Here is a 19,784-nt window from a genome sequence, read left to right on the forward strand (position 1 = left end):
TTCATAAGATCACACACTGAATAATGGAGCCTAATCGGTGGTGTGTTTGCATGGCTGACATTGAGAGAGTATGGTGATGTTGACCTCTATTCTCCTACTCAGGACTGCTCCCACATGGATGAACACGGTATTGCAGCCATCCTCCTTCCCCTGGTCACGGCCTTCTGCAGGGTAAGTCACAAAAAACAAACAATCCCTATTCAACACAAAAGAAACAAATCATTGTCCTTTATCATAGCTTTAAAGTGGTCTGTTTCTAAAGCTTCTGTGTGGCCTTGTGTGTTTGTGTCTGGCAGAAACTAGGCGCGGGCATCACCCAGTTTGCCTACAGCTGTGTGCAGGAGCACATGGTGTGGACTAACATGCAGTTCTGGGAGGCCATGTTCTACAGTGATGTCCAGAACCACATCAGAGCCCTGTATCTGGAGGCAGATGGGGGGGAGCAGTCCATCGCTGTAAGAACGGACCCTACAATTACACAACAAGCAGAACCTTTTTAAGCTAACGCTCCTGTATATTAGTATTAAACACAGCAGTAAAAACACAACCGAGGCGTTTTCCTTGATAATGGTACTTAGTCCTTGGAGTACATCCATACATTGACCCCATCTGACCTTTCCCCTTCCACCTCCCAGTCTCGCGGTCAGCAGGAGTCTGGTCCAGCAGCGGGAGGTCAGGAGCTGCTGGGCGCTCTGGAGCTGGCGTCAGAGCAGAGCAGGCTGTGGCCCACGCTCAGCAAGGAGCAGCAGAGTGAGCGCGTGCAGAAAGAGGAGAGCACGGTGTTCAGCCAGGCCATCCACTATGCCAACCGTATGTCCTACCTGCTGCTGCCCCTGGACACCAGCAAGAACCGCCTGCTCAACAGGTCCGGGATAGGGGATGTGGAGAGTGTTAGCAACAGCTACGTCACCAACAGGTACACAAACAGGTGGGACACACACACACACACACACACACACACACACACACACACACACACACACACAACGAGACACACACACACGTGTACACACAGACAGAAAAACATACCCATCAGCTTTTTCACTAACAGACATGTTAAAAACAGCTTATCATACAGTGGGCAGCTTTGTAACATCTTACAGTGGAACCAGCAACAAACGTATGCGTAGGGAAAATACTTTAAAATTGAAGTTCAAGCTCATATTGGTCGTTCCTAAGATGCCTTTGTTGTTTTTGTTTAGCATTGCTGGCAGCATGGCGGAGAGCTACGACACAGAGAGCGGCTTTGAGGACGCTGAGAGCTCTGACGTGGCCAACTCTGTGGTGCGATTTATCAACCGCTTCGTAGACAAAGTGTGTAACGAGAGTGGGGTTACCAACGAGCACCTCAAGGCACTACACACCATGATACCAGGTAGGAATCTCCATTTTGTGTTTTTGGTGCTCATGTTGTGAACTTTCCTTGACAGATCAGGGTTGTATTCATTAGACACTTAATGGAAGAAAAAGGACTGCCGGGGAGGGATTCCCTGAACTTGTCCAATAAGAAATACTTGTTTTAGTTTTGCTACTGTGTTCCGTAATGAATATGACCCATGTTTTCTCAAGAGTTCAAAATGTGTATTAGGAGAGAGTTTTAATCAGTTTCTCTCTCCCTCTCCTGTTGTTCCACAGACATCGTTCAGATGCACATCGAGACGCTGGATGCAGTCCACAGGGAGAGTAAGCGACTGCCACCGATCCAAAAGGTAACCAATTCCTTATTTTACATTACGCTGGACAAAAGCCACGCAGAGCGCAGGCCAGCCCCGCCCAGGCCAGCCCCGCCCAACCCCCTCTCCACCAATCCTTGCAGCTCAGTGTCACAGTGCCACGCCCACGGCAGGTACGTCTGTCCCAGCGACAGCACCATGTGTGACTCACACTAATACGTCTGAGCAGTGCATGCTGGGTTGATGTAGTTCTCCTCCTCCTCTCAGTAGCCGGGGTCTCTTTCAGTTGGATCTAAATGGTAGAAAATGTTTTGAAACGGAGGAGGTACTACCTGACTTTGTCCAATACGAACAAGAATGTGGATTTTCTGTTTCATTACATTTTCTCCAGTTGGTGCCTATTGAACATGAACGCGGTAGATGACAACAGCCTGAGCAGTGCATGCTGGAGGTTGTAGTTCTCAGTGACCTGGTTGACTACAGCCTGTGTCACTGACTTGTGCCTTCAGACAGAAGGGTGCAGTTTGCTCTGTTTGTTCGGTGGAGTTTTCTGTTGGAGAGGGATGGTAGCTTAGCACGGCATCATTGGCATGTCTGTTGTGTTAATGGCAACTAAGCAGGGTCCTAGCATATGCATCAACCAAGAGCTCAGGGGTGCCCTGTATCAGATATCAGTCCAATTGGATCTCACCTTTTGTGAGTTTTCTGTGTTTATCCCATCTTATAATAACTCAGAGCGCATCACATTTGACCTGATCCCACCTCCCAGAATGCTCTAGATTTTTTTTTCCTGAGTGAGCGTTCATAACATATGAGTTCCAGTTAAATCCTCTCCCAATGAGCTGGACCCAGGGTATTAGCTGTTTCACAACAGATTATGAAATGGGTTACAAAACGAGTGCCTAAATTAATTTATGAGTTGAGCTGCTCTGTTTGGTGTCGTTGCCCCAGCGTAGGCCTCTCCAGGGTCGCTGGGGAAAGGAAATAATGTCAATGCCCTGAGCCTTTAACAGAAACTAGACCTGCCACATACCTCTCTATACATCCAAGAATGCTGTTAGATGGTTTTGTGAGAACAATTTGAGAAAATACACAAATTATTATGTTACCTCTTTCTAAGGGAAATTGCCATTATATGATTCCAGTCTTAAGAGATTTGAATGGTTTCATATCCAACTTTATAAAAATAACCACATAAACGTCGCTGTATTTTCCCTTCTGCTTGTTTTACTTGTTGAGCATCAGGGTTGTCTTTGCCAAGATCCCACCAGCCAATTGAGATTTAGGCAAACCGTTTATGTTATGTAACATTAACAAATTGAGGACCTCCCGGGTGGCGCAGTGGTTACGGGCGCTGTACTGCAGCGCCAGCTGTGCCACCAGAGATCCTGGGTTCGCGCCCAGGCTCTGTCGTAACCGGCCGCGACCGGGAGGTCCGTGGGGCAACGCACAATTGGCCTAGCGTCGTCCAGGTTAGGGAGGACTTGGCCGGTAGGGATATCCTTGTCTCATCGCGCACCAGCGACGCTAGTGGCGGACCGGGTGCAGTGCACGCTAACCAAGGCTTCCAGGTTGGATGCGCGCTGTGTTAAGAAGCAGTGCGCTTGGTTGGGTTGTGTATCGGAGGACGCATGACTTTCAACCTTCGTCTCTCCCGAGCCCGTACGGGAGTTGTAGCGATGAGACAAGATAGTAGCTACTAAAAACAATTCGATACCACGGAATTGGGGAGAAAAAGGGGTAAAATTGAATTTTTTTTTAAATTAAAAATTGCAATCATCTTTTGATGTCTCTGTTTTCAACTGTCTGTCGTGTGATACATTTGTGCTTCAACATGCATCTGGATTGACGTGTGCCATTTGTTGTGAATTTGCTCTAATTTGGTTTGAAGTATAGAACCACCAATGTGGCTTATACATTTGAATTCTGTTGGACATAGAGCACTAATAGCTCTTCTACTGTCTCTCTCTTTCCCCCTCATCCTTACCTACCATGTCCCGCTACTCAATCTGCTTACTTTTCTCCCATCAATTATCAACTCTTCTCGTTTCTTTACCCCACATCTACCTCTTCCTTCTCTTCCTCTGACCGCCCTCTCTCTTCTTGTCCCCGATCTCTTCCCCCTTTCCTCTTCTTTCCTTCACTCCTCCCTCTCTCCGTGCTGCAGCCCAAGCTTCTGAGGCCCATTCTTCTGGCGGGGGAGGAGCTGGTGATGGACGGCATGCGGGTGCACCTGATCTCAGACGGCCGGGAGGAGGCCACGGGGGCCTTGGGGGGTCCACCCCTCCTCCCTGCCGAGGGGGCCATCTTCCTCACCACCTATCGCCTCATCTTCAAGGGCACGCCTAACGACCCGCTGGGTAGGAGGGTCACAAACATGCACACACTTGTTAGCAGTAATACACACACACACTTTCTCTAAACCTGAGTGTTGTTGCTGTGCAGTGGGTGAGCAGGTGGTGACTCGGTCGTTCCCCATCGCATCCCTGACTAAGGAGAAGAGGATCTCTGTCAGTCTGTCCATGGACCAGTTCATACAGGAGGGTCTGCAGCTACGCTCCTGCACTTTCCAGGTACACATCTACCCTCCGTCCTGTCACCCTCGTATCCATCACCCTACTGCCTAAACACTAGGCTCCTAGGCCTTCTCAACCCTGCTAAACCCCCCCCGTCCCCTCCCCACTCTCATTCTGCACCGAAACGCTCTCCATTTAAAATTTGACAGAACACTCATTCATTTGTGTTTTTCTGACACTCATCCTAATATCGCCCTCCTCCTCCTGTAGCTGCTGAAGATAGCGTTTGATGAGGAGGTGGCGTCGGACCTGGCCGAGGTGTTCCGGAAGCACATGCACAAGCTCCGCTACCCACAGCACGTCCAGGGAACCTTCGCTTTCACCGTGGGCCAGAGTGGCAAGACGTTGGTCGAACACAAGACCAAGGACAAGAACCAGTCAATAAAGTAAGACGAGACCAATAGAACACCCACACACACACGCCAACCACAAGAACCCAAAACAACACTAAAAGGAAACAGGAAGAGCATACACATGCCAAACTCATTTCAACACACATCAGCGTTGTATAAAACGTCAGTACCGCTCCAGTTTTATCGTCAGTCAGCAGATTATTAGTAATGAGAGAGTGTAAATCTGTAAGACGTTTCACACCTCTCACATCCTCCAGGTCAAGTACAGAACATCCAATTAAAAAGCGCTTATTCACTAAAGGATGTGGGTCACAAATGACACCCCTGCACTGTAATGTGAGCTGAATATCAGGCCTGCCCCAAGCAGCAGCCTCTGGAGATATAGTAGCCAACATTATTGCCCTACATTTCATAGCCGTCCTGACAGTTTAGAATATATCCAAAACGTGGGCGTTTTTATCTGACTGTCTCTGATTTAAAGTCAGTGTTTGGTGTGATGTATTAATTAAACCGGATTCATAGACCTTCTGCTTGCGAGTGTAAGTGCTTCAGTGAGTGTGAACCCTTGTGGAACCACAAATGGTCCATATAGCATGCAGACTGTTTAGTTATGCTGGCTGCACACAGGCTTATTCCAGGCAGGGTCAGTACAGAGGAATGCAGCTTCACATCCTACACTCTATTCTGTCCACTGTTACTGCCAGTAGACCCCCAGAGTTCCCTTTTGCTTTATCACCCCCTCTCTCTCTCCCCCGTCACTCATTTTTTCCCCCTTCTCATCTGGGGTATGAAAAGAGCACATGCTCTCACAGAGAGCTGGCTTCTATCTTTTGAGTAAAGCAGCAGTGGAAACATTGACGGCTTCTCCGTGTTTGTCCCTGGTGTTTCCATCTCCTCCCCGAGTCGTCACGCCACTAAAAGACTCCCTTCATTCACTGATATTAACCTCACGACAATGCGGGCCCAACCCCCCTGCAGCAGTGAGCAGGCTCAACTAGCACTCTTTTAATGCATTCATTAGCTTTAATTCTGCATACAGACTACCGTCGAGTCTGCATTAGGGATGTGCCTTGGATTTAATGGACTGGTTAATTAAACTTCTAAGTACCTAGTCAGTGCATTTGTAAGTTTTACATTTCTAACCAGGGTTTTATTCACTTGAAATGAAATGGAAGCAAACAGGCCAAAACAGAGAGGTGCGATCTAAACTTGTTCAATAAGAAACTCTTTTCATTTTCTGTTGCAAAGTGTTTTGCTATGGTGTGCCCAAATGAATGTGACCCAGGAAGTAGAAGTCATAAAGTTTAGCTTTAACTGAAGTTAATTGTTTTGAACTCTTATACATCTCTCTCTTCCCTCTCTACTCATCCTCTTCCCTTTTCTTCCTCCACCCTTCCAAAGAACACTTTCCAAAAACTTGGTGAAGAGCGCCAAGAGGACGATCGGTCGACAGTATGTGACCCGGAAGAAGTACTCACCTCCCACCTGGGAGAACAGGAGCAGCCTGCAGTCAGAGCTGGACGAGGATGAGCTCTCCGGTAGGACATGGTGTTGTAGCAACGTCAAGGTTTAGGGCGGTATTTTGACTTAAGATCCACACACTCCCATTGACATAAATACATGTCTTATGTAAAAGTCTTGAGTTGCTGTTTAACTTTCAGCAATTAAAATGTTGAATGTTCTTTACAGTGTTTGACCTGAGGTAGTAGGCCAGTGTACACTGTCTCTGACTGTCTGTGTGTGCTACAGTCTCAGAGGAGTTGGACCAGGGCTCCCTCACCCTGTCTTCCACCATCCGCTCCTCGGACAGACAGACCATGAGCAACGTGGTGGAGCGAGCCTGTTGCCGTGACTACCAGCGGCTAGGACTGGGCACGCTCAGTAACAGCCTGACGCGCTCCAAGAACGAGCCCTTCCGCATCTCCACCGTCAACCGCATGTACACCGTCTGCAGGAGGTAAGTTCACGGTCCAACCGCAGATAGAACATGTTTTTACGACGGGTTCACCGTCACATCTCGTGGGTGACTCCCAAAATACACGTCCCTTCGATACTCTTCGTTTATAGGGAATCTCAATTGCATGTGGTCGTTTTATGGTCAAAACGTATATGGACCATGTTTCAAGTAACTTCCTGAGTTTAGTCTCCAAGTTTTGGATTCTGGTTGAATGTACACGTTTGATCTTGACATTTATATAGATCAACATTGTCGTTTTACTTTGATGCAACTTGATGTGCAGAGTGGGCCTATGAACAAACTATATTTAAACACATGACATTATCTTGTTGTCATGACATTCTGAGGTGACATGAACAGAATGTCATCTCGACCCTAACTCCCTCTGCTCTCTCTATCTGTGTGTGTCACCAGTTACCCCGGCCTGTTGATCGTGCCCCAGAGCATTCCAGATTCCACCATCCAGCGCATCTCCCGCTGTTACAGACAGAACCGTTTCCCTGTGGTGTGCTGGAGGAACTCTCGTACCAAGGCTGTGCTGCTGCGCTCTGCAGGCCTCCATGCTAAGGGTGTGGTGGGCTTCTTCAAGTCCCCCAATGCCACCAGCGCCGGTATGACACACTCTAAAAATGAGTTAGATGGTGTCTTTAAGGGAATGACTGGGGATGTTGGGCTTTGTTTAGGAATAATAAAACACGCCAAACCACTCCAAAGCCAGCTACAGTTGAAGTTGGAAGTTTACATACATTTAGGTTGGAGTTAATTAAACTTGTTTTTCAACCACTCCACAAATTTCTTGTTAACAAACTATAGTTTTGGCAAGTCTGTTAGGAAATTTACTTTATACATGACATGTTTTTAAAATTATTATAATTTTTTTTATTATACAATTGTTTATAGATATTTAACTTATAATTCACTGTATCACAATTCCAGTGGGTCAGAAGTTTACATACACCAAGTTGACTTTGCCTTTAAACCGCTTGGAAAATTCCAGAACATGATTTCATGGCTTTTGAAGCTTCTGATAGGCTAATTGACATAATTTGAGTCAATTGGAGGTGTACCTGTGGATGTATTTCAAGGCCTACCTTCAAACTCAGTGCCTCTTTGCTTGACGACATGGGAAAATCAAAAGAAATCAGCCAAGACCTCAGAAAAATAATTGTAGACCTCCATAAGTCTGGTTCATCCTTGGGAGCAATTTCCAAACGCCTGAAGGTACCACATTCATCTGTACAAACAATAGTATATGCAAGTATAAACACCATGGGACCACACAGCCGTCATACCGCTCAGGAAGGAGATGCGTTCTGTCTCCTAGAGATGAACGTACTTTGGTGCGAAAAGTGCAAATCAATCCCTGAACAGCAGCAATGGACCTTGTGAAGATGCTGGAGGAAACCAGTTGGGGTGCTTTGTTGCAGAAGGGACTGGTGCACTTCACAAAATAGATGGCATCATGAGGGAGGAAAATTATGTGGATATATTGAAGCAACATCTCAAGACATCAGTCAGGAAGTTAAAGCTTGGTCGCAAATGGATCTTCCAAATGGACAATGACCAAAAGCACACTTCCAAAGTTGTGGCAAAATGGCTTAAGGACCTTGAAGTCAAGGTATTGGAGTGGCCATCACAAAGCCCTGACCTCAATCCTATAGAAAATGTGTAGGCAGAACTGAAAAAGCGTGTGTGAGCAAGGAGGCTTACAAACCTTACAAGCTGAAATAAATCATTCTCTCTACTATTATTCTGACATTTCCCATTCTTAAAATAAAGTGGTGATCCTAACTGACCTAAGACAGGGAATTTTTACATGGATTAAATGTCAGGAATTGTGAAACTGAGTTTAAATGTATTTGGCTAAGGTGTATGTAAACTTCTGACGAGCTATTTAATGTGGTAGTATAAGTCTCAACTCATCAGAAACAATGAGCAAATAGACAAACACTTTAGATGCATTGAAATGCACAGCTCATGTCCCTTATAGCTTGAGCAGCATTTTTTAGTCTTCAGCATTTTATACCCAGCATGCAAAGCTGCATAAACCAGTGGTGACCCTTCCCCAGGCCCCTCCCAGGCCGACTCAACCAGCCTGGAGCAGGAGAAGTACATGCAGGCGATCATCAGCTCCATGCCCTCCTACTGTGAGCCCAGTGGCAGGAACACGCTCGGCGGCTTCACCTCCACTCACATGAGCACCTCAGGTAGGACACGCGTACACATCAAGGTTCCCGTTAGCCAGTAATAGCCGGCTTTTGTCCCTAAAAAATGTACGAGAAGACGATAAATTGGCACCAGACATAATCCCATTTCAAAATAATGCTATTTAGCCTAATCGTTGCTGAAAATACCAGTTTATGGAAATGCATTTGACCGGTCGTGCTTATCGGTCTATAGGTTAATTTGCATAATTTCATGGAATTAAATGAGCATGTGTTTATTTTCTTTAGTCGTTATGTTTATTTATCACATGCACATACAGATACAGAGCTTCTTCTTTTTTTGGAATGTGTTAAACAGCGCCAGAGCTTTTATAAGCCCAATCATCGCACACAATTTTAAATGCAATTACGTGTTAACTGTTTTGATAGCCAGCATTAAAGTGCTACTATTTTTATTTCAAGTGCTTAGGCAACTGAAGGCATGATTCAGAAGGTCACACACCACTTGAGAATGTGAGCTGTAGATGGTATTCTGAAAACATACACTTAATTGAGTGAAACTTTAATGTTTAACTTCATATTATGAGGCATGTCTTACCTTGCTTCAATGTAGCTGAGCCAAAATCTGTTCCTGTAAACGTGGAGGCATTTCTTTTGTAAAGACTTCCCAATGCCAATGAAACAAGTAGCCTAATTTTCTATTGGTTTTCAAATCAACTTTCTTTCATTGTCCAGTAACCAAAAACACAATCCTAATCATATTAGCAATCCATGCTAGTCGCTGCATCTTTAGATCTTCCATCTTTCTACGTTTCTAATGGATATTTTTGTGTTTTCCCGTTAATTGCATTATGGAACTAACATTAGCGTGTAGCCTATAACTGCTGTGTGCGCATTGCTGCGCTTATAATGTGAATAATCGTTTATCAACATTAAGCTAAACATTCTGATCTGTGCATGAGCCTCACTGCTTTTAATTTTGATGTACTGGTTGGATGAATTTGGGATCTATCGTCCCACAATTGTCCCAGTCTGTTTGGAATAGGCCATTTCTTTCTCGCACAGAACGACAAGCTGACAAATAGAATAGGTCAAATGTTCTACAATGGCGAACAGTAGATTGACATAGGCTAGTGATTTTCTTGTTCCTTATTCGTCTTGTTAGCTCAGGAAAAGTGAATGTGGACTGTTATTCTAACATCAAGTGCACTTCGGATTTTCGGAAGGACACGAGCCGTTGCATCCTTGAGTTGCATGTTCTGTTAAGTGCCTTATCATAATCAAAATTATATAGGTCTGGTACATTTCTCAAATGTTTGTTGAATTATGCTGTCGATCAAATGTCCAGCGCCACATTTTCCTAACGGAAACCCTGAAACACATACACTCTCTCATAAACCAGAGTTTGACTCTTAGCTTGTGTCTATCTCCAGACTCGTCAGATAAACTGAGGCAGCCTAAGATCGGAGCTCTGATGAAACAGGTGATGGGAGGCAAGGAGGATGTACCTGGAACCTTCAGCCGAGGAGGTGAGATTGTTTTTTTACAGTGTTTGTATGTGGTTGTGTTACTTGCGTCAATTAGTTAATTGAAACCTCCTTTGCAAGGAATGTTTGGTTTGGGATTGTATTGTGGCTTGCCCTACAATTACATGCCAAGGAACAGTCACTGTAACAAATTGACACGCAAGTGTGTTTTAACCCAAAGAGGAATGGTGGTTATGTTACCTGAATAATAACTCCTCTCCATAGCTTATCCATATTTGGGCATGTGTGTATGTATAGCTGTGTGAAACCATCTCTCCCTATGGTCTATGGTGTTGGTTAACGGGCATCATCTCTGTGTCATTTGACCTCAGCTCTGGGTCAAAGGGCGAGGGTCATCTCCCTCTCTCAGCCCAGAGTTTCAGGCAAGGCCAGAAACCCCCCTGGAGGTACAGTATGCACCGACCCCTAGCTCCCCAATCTAACCAATCAGGCCTCTTAACAGTGACGTCAGTCAGTCTGTCTGCGTTGGCTGGTGCCCCCGCCTGTCGGTCCCTCTTTCCCTGTGATGTCCTTGTGTGTGTCTCTCGCTCTCTCAGGACTAACCTTTTGTTGTCCAATCTCTTTGTTGGCGAGATTCTCTTCTTCTTTCTAGGCATCTGTTTGCATGTTTTTCTAGTGGACCGTCGACTCTACACACACTGCTGCAGATCGTCCTGTTTGTCCATGTTTCTGTTCTGTGTTTGATTACTACTCTGTGCTGTGAGTGGTCTGATGACTCGTGTTTTTCCAGTGTTGTTAGGTTTGGAGCATCATTTTCACACAGCCTATTTAGCTAAATAGATCAATCTTACTATAGTAGTTCAAATATTTATATTTTATCAGCATGGCTTTCAGTTAGTCTAGTGGTATAAAGTACAATGACTGTATGTGTCACTGCATAAATGGCTTGTGTGTGTTGATAATGTCAAACTTGGAGGGAGGATTGGAGAATGCACACTGTATGCATGTGATAACCCCCTCTAAAACCTCTACGTGTATGTGATAACCCCCTCTAAAACCTCTACCTGTATGTGTGTGATAACCCCCTTTAAAACCTCTACCTGTATGCATGTGATAACCCCCTCTAAAACCTCTACGTGTATGTGATAACCCCCTCTAAAACCTCTACCTGTATGTGTGTGATAACCCCCTTTAAAACCTCTACCTGTATGTGTGTGATAACCCCCTCTAAAACATCTACACGTATGTGTGTGATAACCCCCTCTAAAACCTCTACCTGTATGTGTGTGATAACCCCCTCTAAAACCTCTACGTGTATGTGATAACCCCTCTAAAACCTCTACCTGTATGTGTGTGATAACCCCCTTTAAAACCTCTACCTGTATGTGTGTGATAACCCCCTCTAAAACATCTACACGTATGTGTGTGTGATAACCCCCTCTAAAACCTCTACCTGTATGTGTGTGATAACCCCCTCTAAAACCTCTACCTGTATGTGTGTGATAACCCCCTCTAAAACCTCTACCTGTATGTGTGTGATAACCCCCTTTAAAGCCTCTACCTGTATGTGTGTGATAACCCCCTTTAAAGCCTCTACCTGTATGTGTCTGATAACCCCCTCTAAAACCTCTACCTGTATGTGTGTGATAACCCCCTTTAAAGCCTCTACCTGTATGTGTCTGATGACTCCCTTTAAAACCTCTACACGTATGTGTGTGATAACCTCTTCTAAAACCTCTACCTGTATGTGTGTGATAACCTCTACCTGTATGTGTGTGATAACCCCCTCTAAAACCTCTACCTGTATGTGTGTGATAACCCCCTCTAAAACCTCTACCTGTATGTGATAACCCCCTCTAAAACCTCTACCTGTATGTGTGTGATAACCCCCTTTAAAGCCTCTACCTGTATGTGTCTGATAACCCCCTTTAAAGCCTCTACCTGTATGTGTGTGATAACCCCCTTTAAAGCCTCTACCTGTATGTGTGTGATAACCCCCTTTAAAGCCTCTACCTGTATGTGTGTGATAACCCCCTTTAAAGCCTCTACCTGTATGTGTGTGATAACCCCCTTTAAAGCCTCTACCTGTATGTGTGTGATAACCCCCTTTAATGCCTCTACCTGTATGTGTCTGATAACCCCCTCTAAAACCTCTACACGTATGTGTGTGATAACCTCTTCTAAAACCTCTACCTGTATGTGTGTGATAACCCCCTCTAAAACCTCTACCTGTATGTGTGTGATAACCCCCTCTAAAACCTCTACCTGTATGTGTGTGATAACCCCCTTTAAAGCCTCTACCTGTATGTGTGTGATAACCCCCTTTAAAGCCTCTGATAACCCCCTCTAAAACCTCTACATGTATGTGTCTGATAACCCCCTCTAAAACCTCTACCTGTATGTGTCTGATAACCCCCTCTAAAACCTCTACCTGTATGTGTGTGATAACCCCCTCTAAAACCTCTACCTGTATGTGTGTGATAACCCCCTTTAAAGCCTCTACCTGTATGTGTGTGATAACCCCCTTTAAAGCCTCTGATAACCCCCTCTAAAACCTCTACATGTATGTGTCTGATAACCCCCTCTAAAACCTCTACCTGTATGTGTCTGATAACCCCCTCTAAAACCTCTACCTGTATGTGTCTGATAACCCCCTCTAAAACCTCTACACGTATGTGTGTGATAACCCCCTCTAAAACCTCTACACGTATGTGTGTGATAACCCCCTCTAAAACCTCTACCTGTATGTGTGTGATAACCCCCTTTTAAGCCTCTACCTGTATGTGTGTGATAACCCCCTCTAAAACTTCTACCTGTATGTGTCTGATAACCCCCTCTAAAACCTCTACCTGTATGTGTGTGATAACCCCCTTTAAAGCCTCTACCTGTATGTGTCTGATAACCCCCTCTAAAACCTCTACCTGTATGTGTGTGATAACCTCTTCTAAAACCTCTACCTGTATGTGTGTGATAACCTCTACCTGTATGTGTGTGATAACCCCCTTTAAAGCCTCTACCTGTATGTGTGTGATAACCCCCTTTAAAGCCTCTACCTGTATGTGTCTGATAACCCCCTTTAAAGCCTCTACCTGTATGTGTGTGATAACCCCCTTTAAAGCCTCTACCTGTATGTGTGTGATAACCCCCTTTAAAGCCTCTACCTGTATGTGTGTGATAACCCCCTCTAAAACCTCTACCTGTATGTGTGTGATAACCCCCTTTAAAACCTCTACACATATGTGTGTGATAACCTCTTCTAAAACCTCTACCTGTATGTGTGTGATAACCCCCTTTAAAACCTCTACACGTATGTGTGTGATAACCTCTTCTATAAAACCTCTACCTGTATGTGTGTGATAACCCCTTTTAAAACCTCTACACGTATGTGTGTGATAACCCCCTTAAAACCTCTACACGTATGTGTGTGATAACCCCCTCTAAAACCTCTACCTGTATGTGTGTGATAGCCCCCTTTAAAGCCTCTACCTGTATGTGTCTGATAGCCCCCTTTAAAGCCTCTACCTGTATGTGTCTGATAACCCCCTCTAAAACCTCTACCTGTATGTGTGTGATAACCCCCTCTAAAACCTCTACCTGTATGTGTGTGATAACCCCCTCTAAAACCTCTACCTGCATGTGTGTGATAACCCCCTCTAAAACCTCTACCTGCATGTGTGTGATAACCCCCTTTAAGGCCTCTACCTGTATGTGTGTGATAACCCCCTTTAAAGCCTCTACCTGTATGTGTGTGATAACCCCCTCTAAAACCTCTACCTGTATGTGTGTGCTCCAGGGAAGTGGGGCACTATTCGGAGTAGTGGGCGTCTGAGTGCCTACAACCCAGAAGTTGGGAACAGGCTGTCCAGTAAGGAGTCTCCCCAGCCCAACGGGGGCCCCAGCGAGGCCCTGTTCCTCAGACAGCAAAGGGCCTACCTCTACATCATCGGAGACAAGACACAGCTCAAGGTAACTGCCAATACACAATACTACACTGGACTGTCTACTGATTTGAATATTGATAAAGACTCAATATCTCACAAGTGTTTGGAGGTGTTGGTGTCATTGAACCTTGACCCCTGTTTGTCCCATATCATCAGGGTGGGAAGCAGGACTCGTTCCAGCAGTGGGAGGTGGTGCCCATCGAGGTGTGTGATGTGCGTCAGGTGAAGAACAGCTTTAAGAAGCTGATTAAGGCCTGTGTTCCCAGCTCAGCCACCTCTGAACCCAGCATGACCTTCCACCGCTGCCTGGAGGAGTCCGAATGGATGTGCCTGGTAATGCTCTCATTCATACAGTGTGTGTGTGTGTGTGTGTGTGTGTGTGTGTTAGCATGTGCAACTGTAAAAGTGTATGTATTGTGCAAGAGGGAGACCTACGAATGCATTTTGTTTTTGTATGTTTATCCTGACTGCATAAGTTCATGTGTGTATGATTTAAGTGGTTTTGTCATGACGTGTGTGTGTGTGTCCAGCTCCACAGAGTTCTGCAGGTGTCTGTCCTGGTGGTAGAGTTGTTAGACACGGGCTCGTCAGTCATGGTCAGCCTGGAGGATGGCTGGGACGTCACTACTCAGGTACAACACACATACTCCCTAAACGTACTGCTTACACACACCTCTCACAGCTAATGTAGGTCTCAACCCTGTCTCTGCCTGTGCGGTCTGTCTCTTCACTCCGCTGTTTAGGTAACCTATAAATTACAGTCATCCTGTCTGACTATCTCACCGATTCTGTCTCTAGGTGGTGTCCCTGGTCCAGCTTCTGTCAGACCCATACTACCGGACCTTCGATGGCTTCCGCCTGCTGGTGGAGAAGGAGTGGCTGTCGTTTGGCCACAGGTTCAGTCATCGCGGCGCCCAGACCCTGGCCAGCCAGAGCAGCGGCTTCACTCCTGTATTCCTGCAGTTTCTCGACTGTGTGCACCAGGTATGTATGTGTGAGGGTGGGTTTTATGAGTGCAGGTGTGACAGTAAAGTGTGTGTGTGTTTGTCTAACCGTGTCACTGGGTGTTTACATGTCAAATCAAATCAAATTTTATTTGTCACATACACATGGTTAGCAGATGTTAATGCGAGTGTAGCGAAATGCTTGCTTCTAGTTCCGACAATGCAGTAATAACCAACAAGTAATCTAACTAACAATTCCAAAACTACTGTCTTATACACAGTGTAAGGGGATAAAGAACATGTACATAAAGATATATGAATGAGTGATGGTACAGAGCAGCATAGGCAAGATACAGTAGATGGTATAGAGTACAATATATACATATGAGATGAGTATGTAAACAAAGTGGCATAGTTAAAGTGGCTAGTGATACATGTATTACATAAGGATGCAGTAGATTAGAGTACAGTATATACGCATGCATATGAGATGAATAATGTAGGGTATGTAACATTATATTAGGTAGCATTGTTTAAAGTGGCTAGTGATATATTTTACATCATTTCCCATCAATTCCCATTATTAAAGTGGCTGGAGTTGGGTCAGTGTCAATGACAGTGTGTTGGCAGCAGCCACTCAATGTTAGTGGTGGATGTTTAACAGTCTGATGGCCTTGAGATAGAAGCTGTTTTTCAGTCTCTCGGTCCCAGGTTTGATGCACCTGTACTGACCTCGCCTTCTGGATGATAGCGGGGTGAACAGGCAGTGGCTCGGGTGGTTGTTGTCCTTGATGAACTTTATGGCCTTCCTGTAACATCGGGTGGTGTAGGTGTCCTGGAGGGCAGGTAGTTTGCTCCCGGTGATGTGTTGTGCAGACCTCAGAGCCTTACAGTTGTGGGCGGAGCAGTTGCCGTACCAGACGGTGATACAGCCCGCCAGGATGCTCTCGATTGTGCATCTGTAGAAGTTTGTGAGTGCTTTTGGTGACAAGCCAAATTTCTTCAGCCTCCTGAGGTTGAAGAGGCGCTGCTGCGCCTTCTTCACGATGCTGTCTGTGTGAGTGGACCAATTCAGTTTGTCTGTGATGTGTATGCCGAGGAACTTAAAACGTACTACCCTCTCCACTACTGTTCCATCGATGTGGATAGGGGGATGTTCCCTCTGCTGTTTCCTGAAGTCCACAATCATCTCCTTAGTTTTGTTGACGTTGAGTGTGAGGTTATTTTCCTGACACCACACTCCGAGGGCCCTCACCTCCTCCCTGTAGGCCGTCTCGTCGTTGTTGGTAATCAAGCCTACCACTGTTGTGTCGTCCGCAAACTTGATGATTGAGTTGGAGGCGTGCGTGGCCACGCAGTCTTGGGTGAACAGGGAGTGTAGGAGAGGGCTCAGAACGCACCCTTGTGGGGCCCCAGTGTTGAGGATCAGCGGGGTGGAGATGTTGTTGCCTACCCTCACCACCTGGGGGCGGCCCGTCAGGAAGTCCAGTACCCAGTTGCACAGGGCGGGGTCGAGACCCAGGGTCTCGAGCTTGATGACGAGCTTGGAGGGTACAATGGTGTTGAATGCCGAGCTGTAGTCGATTAACAGCATTCTCACATAGGTATTCCTCTTGTCCAGATGGGTTAGGGCAGTGTGCAGTGTGGTTGAGATTGCATCGTCTGTGGACCTATTTGGGCGGTAAGCAAATTGGAGTGGGTCTAGGGTGTCAGGTAGGGTGGAGGTGATATGGTCCTTGACTAGTCTCTCAAAGCACTTCATGATGACGGAAGTGAGTGCTACGGGGCGGTAGTCGTTTAGCTCAGTTACCTTAGCTTTCTTGGGAACAGGAACAATGGTGGCCCTCTTGAAGCATGTGGGAACAGCAGACTGGTATAGGGATTGATTGAATATGTCCGTAAACACACCGGCCAGCTGGTCTGCGCATGCTCTGAGGGTGCGGCTGGGGATGCCGTCTGAGCCTGCAGCCTTGCGAGGGTTAACACGTTTAAATGTTTTACTCACCTCGGCTGCAGGGAAGGAGAGTCCGCATGTTTTCGTTGCAGGCCGTGTCAGTGGCACTGTATTGTCCTCAAAGCGGGCAAAAAAGTTTTTTAGTCTGCCTGGGAGCAAGACATCCTGGTCCGTGACTGGGCTGGTTTTCTTCTTGTAGTCCGTGATTGACTGTAGACCCTGCCACATACCTCTTGTGTCTGAGCCGTTGAATTGAGATTCTACTTTGTCTCTATACTGACGCTTAGCTTGTTTGATAGCCTTGCGGAAGGAATAGCTGCACTGTTTGTATTCGGTCATGTTACCAGTCACCTTGCCCTGATTAAAAGCAGTGGTTCGCGCTTTCAGCTTCCCTTTGATGTTTTATGTAGAAATTGTACACAAATATTGAATTTTAAAATTATATTAATTGAAGTGCCCTTGAATATAGACCGAATGGGGAAAAATGAATACATTTTGTGTCCTCTGACTTGTAGGAAGATTTTTAACCCACTCAATCCCAACAACAACATTGTAAAAACACTAGTTATTTTGTTGCTTTGATAGTCATTTCTGAAGAGGATTAATTATTTAATGTGATTAATTTTAAGGAAAGGAGAAAAAAGCCCCGTTCCTCATTTTAAGGTCAACCCTGTCACGTGAACTCTCGTTTTAATATGGGGAAACTATTCATGTATCTTTTTTTTCATTCAAAAGAACCATCTAATAATCAAATCGTAGAGTAAAGCTGGTGGGCTGGTTCTACTCTATTTGTACATTGTCTGGTGTTTGGTGGTAACTGAGTGGGTTGAGCATAACACCATACAAAGACTGGCTAGAAATGTTTAAACAACTTATTGGTGAAGCATAGTTGCCCCTCCCTGTTTCATACAACAATCTTCCATTTCCCCTGGATGGATTCACTATAGTAATTTTAGTTAACCTCTTGATGGGGATTTAAATTTTTATTTTATTTTAAGTTGAAAATGTGCTCTTTATAACAATGTTAAAATTAGGTGAAATAAAATGTTTGTTTTTTTCTTAGTTTTTCATGCGCCTCAAAAGGCACCTAACTGGTGAAATGTACCTTTATTTAATGACAGCCTAGGAACAGTGGGTTAACTGCCTGTTCAAGGGCTGAACAACAGATTTGTACCTTGTCAGCTCGGGGGATTGAACTTGCAACCTTCCGGTTACTAGTCCACTAGGCTACCCTGCCGCCCCAAATGACCCGTATCTCACTAGGATCCTTTGTCTCTCTCTGCCTAGACTGTCTTTAAATAACTATGTTACAAAGCTCAGCCAAGAACTATTAACCTGGATCAAATATTTCCTGAATGTAATCAGATGAGTACGCTATGTCCGACCATCCTGTTATAAGGATCTGCTAGAACAGATTATTTAAAGGTTTTAACATGTCTTCCTCCTTTCCCATTCATCCAAACATTTGTTTGAGAGAGTGCAGAGTCTGCTGACTCTGGCCGTTTCTCATTTGGGTGAAAGTCTGTCCTAAGTGGTCCAGGAGCGTGTCAATTTTGAAGGGTAGGCAAATGGAAGAATTTCCTCCCCTCCTCGAAAGCCACCTTTCATCGAGGATAGTCATCCAGTGCTTTCGCATTTTGTTACGTTAGACTAAAATTGTCCCAAAATTATTTAATTTAATGACTGAGGAGCAGGTTGTTTGATATGGGCACCTTTTCATCCAAGCTACTCAATACTGCCCCTGCAGCCATAAAAAGTTAAGGAGCACGGTTAGCCGGGTTTCAGAGGACGCATGACTCCACCTTTGCCTCTCCTGAGCCTATTGGGGAGTTGCAGTGATGAGACGAGATCAAATTTTGGGAGGAAGAGGGGGGCAAAAAATATTACTTAATTTGAGTCCACCTGTGGTAAATTCAATTGATTGGACATGATTTGGATAGGCATACAAGGTCCCACAGTTAACAGTGCATGTCAGAGCAAAAACCAAGCCATGAGTTCGAAATAATTGTCCGTGGAGTTCTGAGACACAGATCTGAGGTACCAAAAAATGTCTGTAGCATTGAAGGACCCCAAGAACACAGTGGCCTCAGTCATTCTTAAATGGAAGAAGTTTGAGCTTGCCGCCCGGCCAAACTGAGCAATCGGGGGAGAAGGGCCTTGGTCAGGGAGGTGACCAAGAACCCAATAGTCACTCTGACAGAGCTCCAGAATTCCTCAGATGGGAGAATCTTCCAGAAGGACAACCATTTCTGCAGCACTCCACCAAGCAGACCTTTATGGTAGAGTGGCAAGATGGAAGCCACTCCTCAGTAAAAGGCACATGACAGCCATCTTGGAGTTTGCCAAAAGGCACCTAAAGACTCTCAGGCCATGAGAAACAAGATTCTTTGGTCTGATGAAACCAAGATGGAACTCTTTTTGGAGTAAACCTGGCACCATCCCTACGGTGAAGCATGGTGGTGGCAGATGGTTTTTAGTGGCAGGGACTGTGAGATGAGTCAGGATAGAGGGAAAGATGAACAGAGCATAGTACAGAGATCCTTGATGAAAACCTGCTCTAGAGCACTCAGGACCTCAGATTGGGGTGAAGGTTCACCTTCCAACAGGACAACAACCCAAAGCTCACAGCCAAGACACGCAGGAGTGGCTTTGGGACAAGTTTCTGAATGTCCTTGAGTCGCTCAGGCAGAGCCCAGACTTGAACCCGATCGAACATCTCTGGAGAGACCTGAAA

At 45.5% G+C, this 19,784-nt stretch overlaps 2 protein-coding genes across 59 annotated transcripts in view; one reads left to right on the forward strand and one right to left on the reverse strand.

Moving 5' to 3' along the window:
* LOC118366306 (myotubularin-related protein 5) overlaps window positions 1-19,784 on the forward strand; it is a 79,486-nt gene that overhangs the window by 54,214 nt on the left and 5,488 nt on the right. For 6 of the 9 annotated variants that reach the window (XM_035748867.2, XM_035748870.2, XM_035748871.2 and 3 more), the window contains 18 exons: window positions 103-171; window positions 297-455; window positions 636-928; window positions 1,203-1,375; window positions 1,636-1,709; window positions 3,841-4,033; window positions 4,119-4,246; window positions 4,460-4,635; window positions 6,004-6,140; window positions 6,352-6,559; window positions 6,974-7,170; window positions 8,629-8,766; window positions 10,158-10,253; window positions 10,583-10,657; window positions 14,005-14,177; window positions 14,309-14,485; window positions 14,683-14,784; window positions 14,951-15,136. In XM_035748867.2, the coding sequence (XP_035604760.2) occupies window positions 103-171; window positions 297-455; window positions 636-928; window positions 1,203-1,375; window positions 1,636-1,709; window positions 3,841-4,033; window positions 4,119-4,246; window positions 4,460-4,635; window positions 6,004-6,140; window positions 6,352-6,559; window positions 6,974-7,170; window positions 8,629-8,766; window positions 10,158-10,253; window positions 10,583-10,657; window positions 14,005-14,177; window positions 14,309-14,485; window positions 14,683-14,784; window positions 14,951-15,136 (2,754 nt within the window). The remainder of the gene's footprint in view (window positions 1-102; window positions 172-296; window positions 456-635; window positions 929-1,202; window positions 1,376-1,635; window positions 1,710-3,840; window positions 4,034-4,118; window positions 4,247-4,459; window positions 4,636-6,003; window positions 6,141-6,351; window positions 6,560-6,973; window positions 7,171-8,628; window positions 8,767-10,157; window positions 10,254-10,582; window positions 10,658-14,004; window positions 14,178-14,308; window positions 14,486-14,682; window positions 14,785-14,950; window positions 15,137-19,784) is intronic. The other 3 variants (XM_035748869.2, XM_035748876.2, XM_035748872.2) reach the window with 2 other exon arrangements.
* Window positions 10,940-14,042, reverse strand: LOC127914624 (protein FAM98A-like). 50 transcript variants are annotated; one of them, XM_052492304.1, is made up of 10 exons: window positions 13,914-14,042; window positions 13,788-13,877; window positions 13,439-13,462; window positions 12,911-12,946; window positions 12,637-12,672; window positions 12,333-12,542; window positions 12,075-12,296; window positions 11,911-12,042; window positions 11,549-11,802; window positions 10,940-11,305 (listed from the first exon to the last, which is right to left on the reverse strand). In XM_052492304.1, exons 3-10 carry the CDS (start codon window positions 13,446-13,448, stop codon window positions 11,240-11,242), a joined length of 966 nt encoding a protein of 321 aa, XP_052348264.1. In that variant the 5' UTR covers window positions 13,449-13,462; window positions 13,788-13,877; window positions 13,914-14,042; the 3' UTR covers window positions 10,940-11,239. The 50 variants fall into 50 exon arrangements, 48 of the variants coding, with proteins under 48 accessions (XP_052348264.1, XP_052348263.1, XP_052348251.1 ...); XM_052492303.1 differs by having other exon boundaries at window positions 13,752-13,877; XM_052492291.1 differs by lacking the exons at window positions 12,637-12,672; window positions 13,439-13,462 and adding exons at window positions 12,673-12,744; window positions 13,127-13,402 and having other exon boundaries at window positions 12,333-12,636; window positions 12,839-12,946; window positions 13,620-13,877; window positions 13,914-14,036.

The sequence above is a fragment of the Oncorhynchus keta genome, chromosome 33 (genome assembly GCF_023373465.1).
Source record: "Oncorhynchus keta strain PuntledgeMale-10-30-2019 chromosome 33, Oket_V2, whole genome shotgun sequence".
NCBI lineage: Eukaryota > Metazoa > Chordata > Actinopteri > Salmoniformes > Salmonidae > Oncorhynchus > Oncorhynchus keta.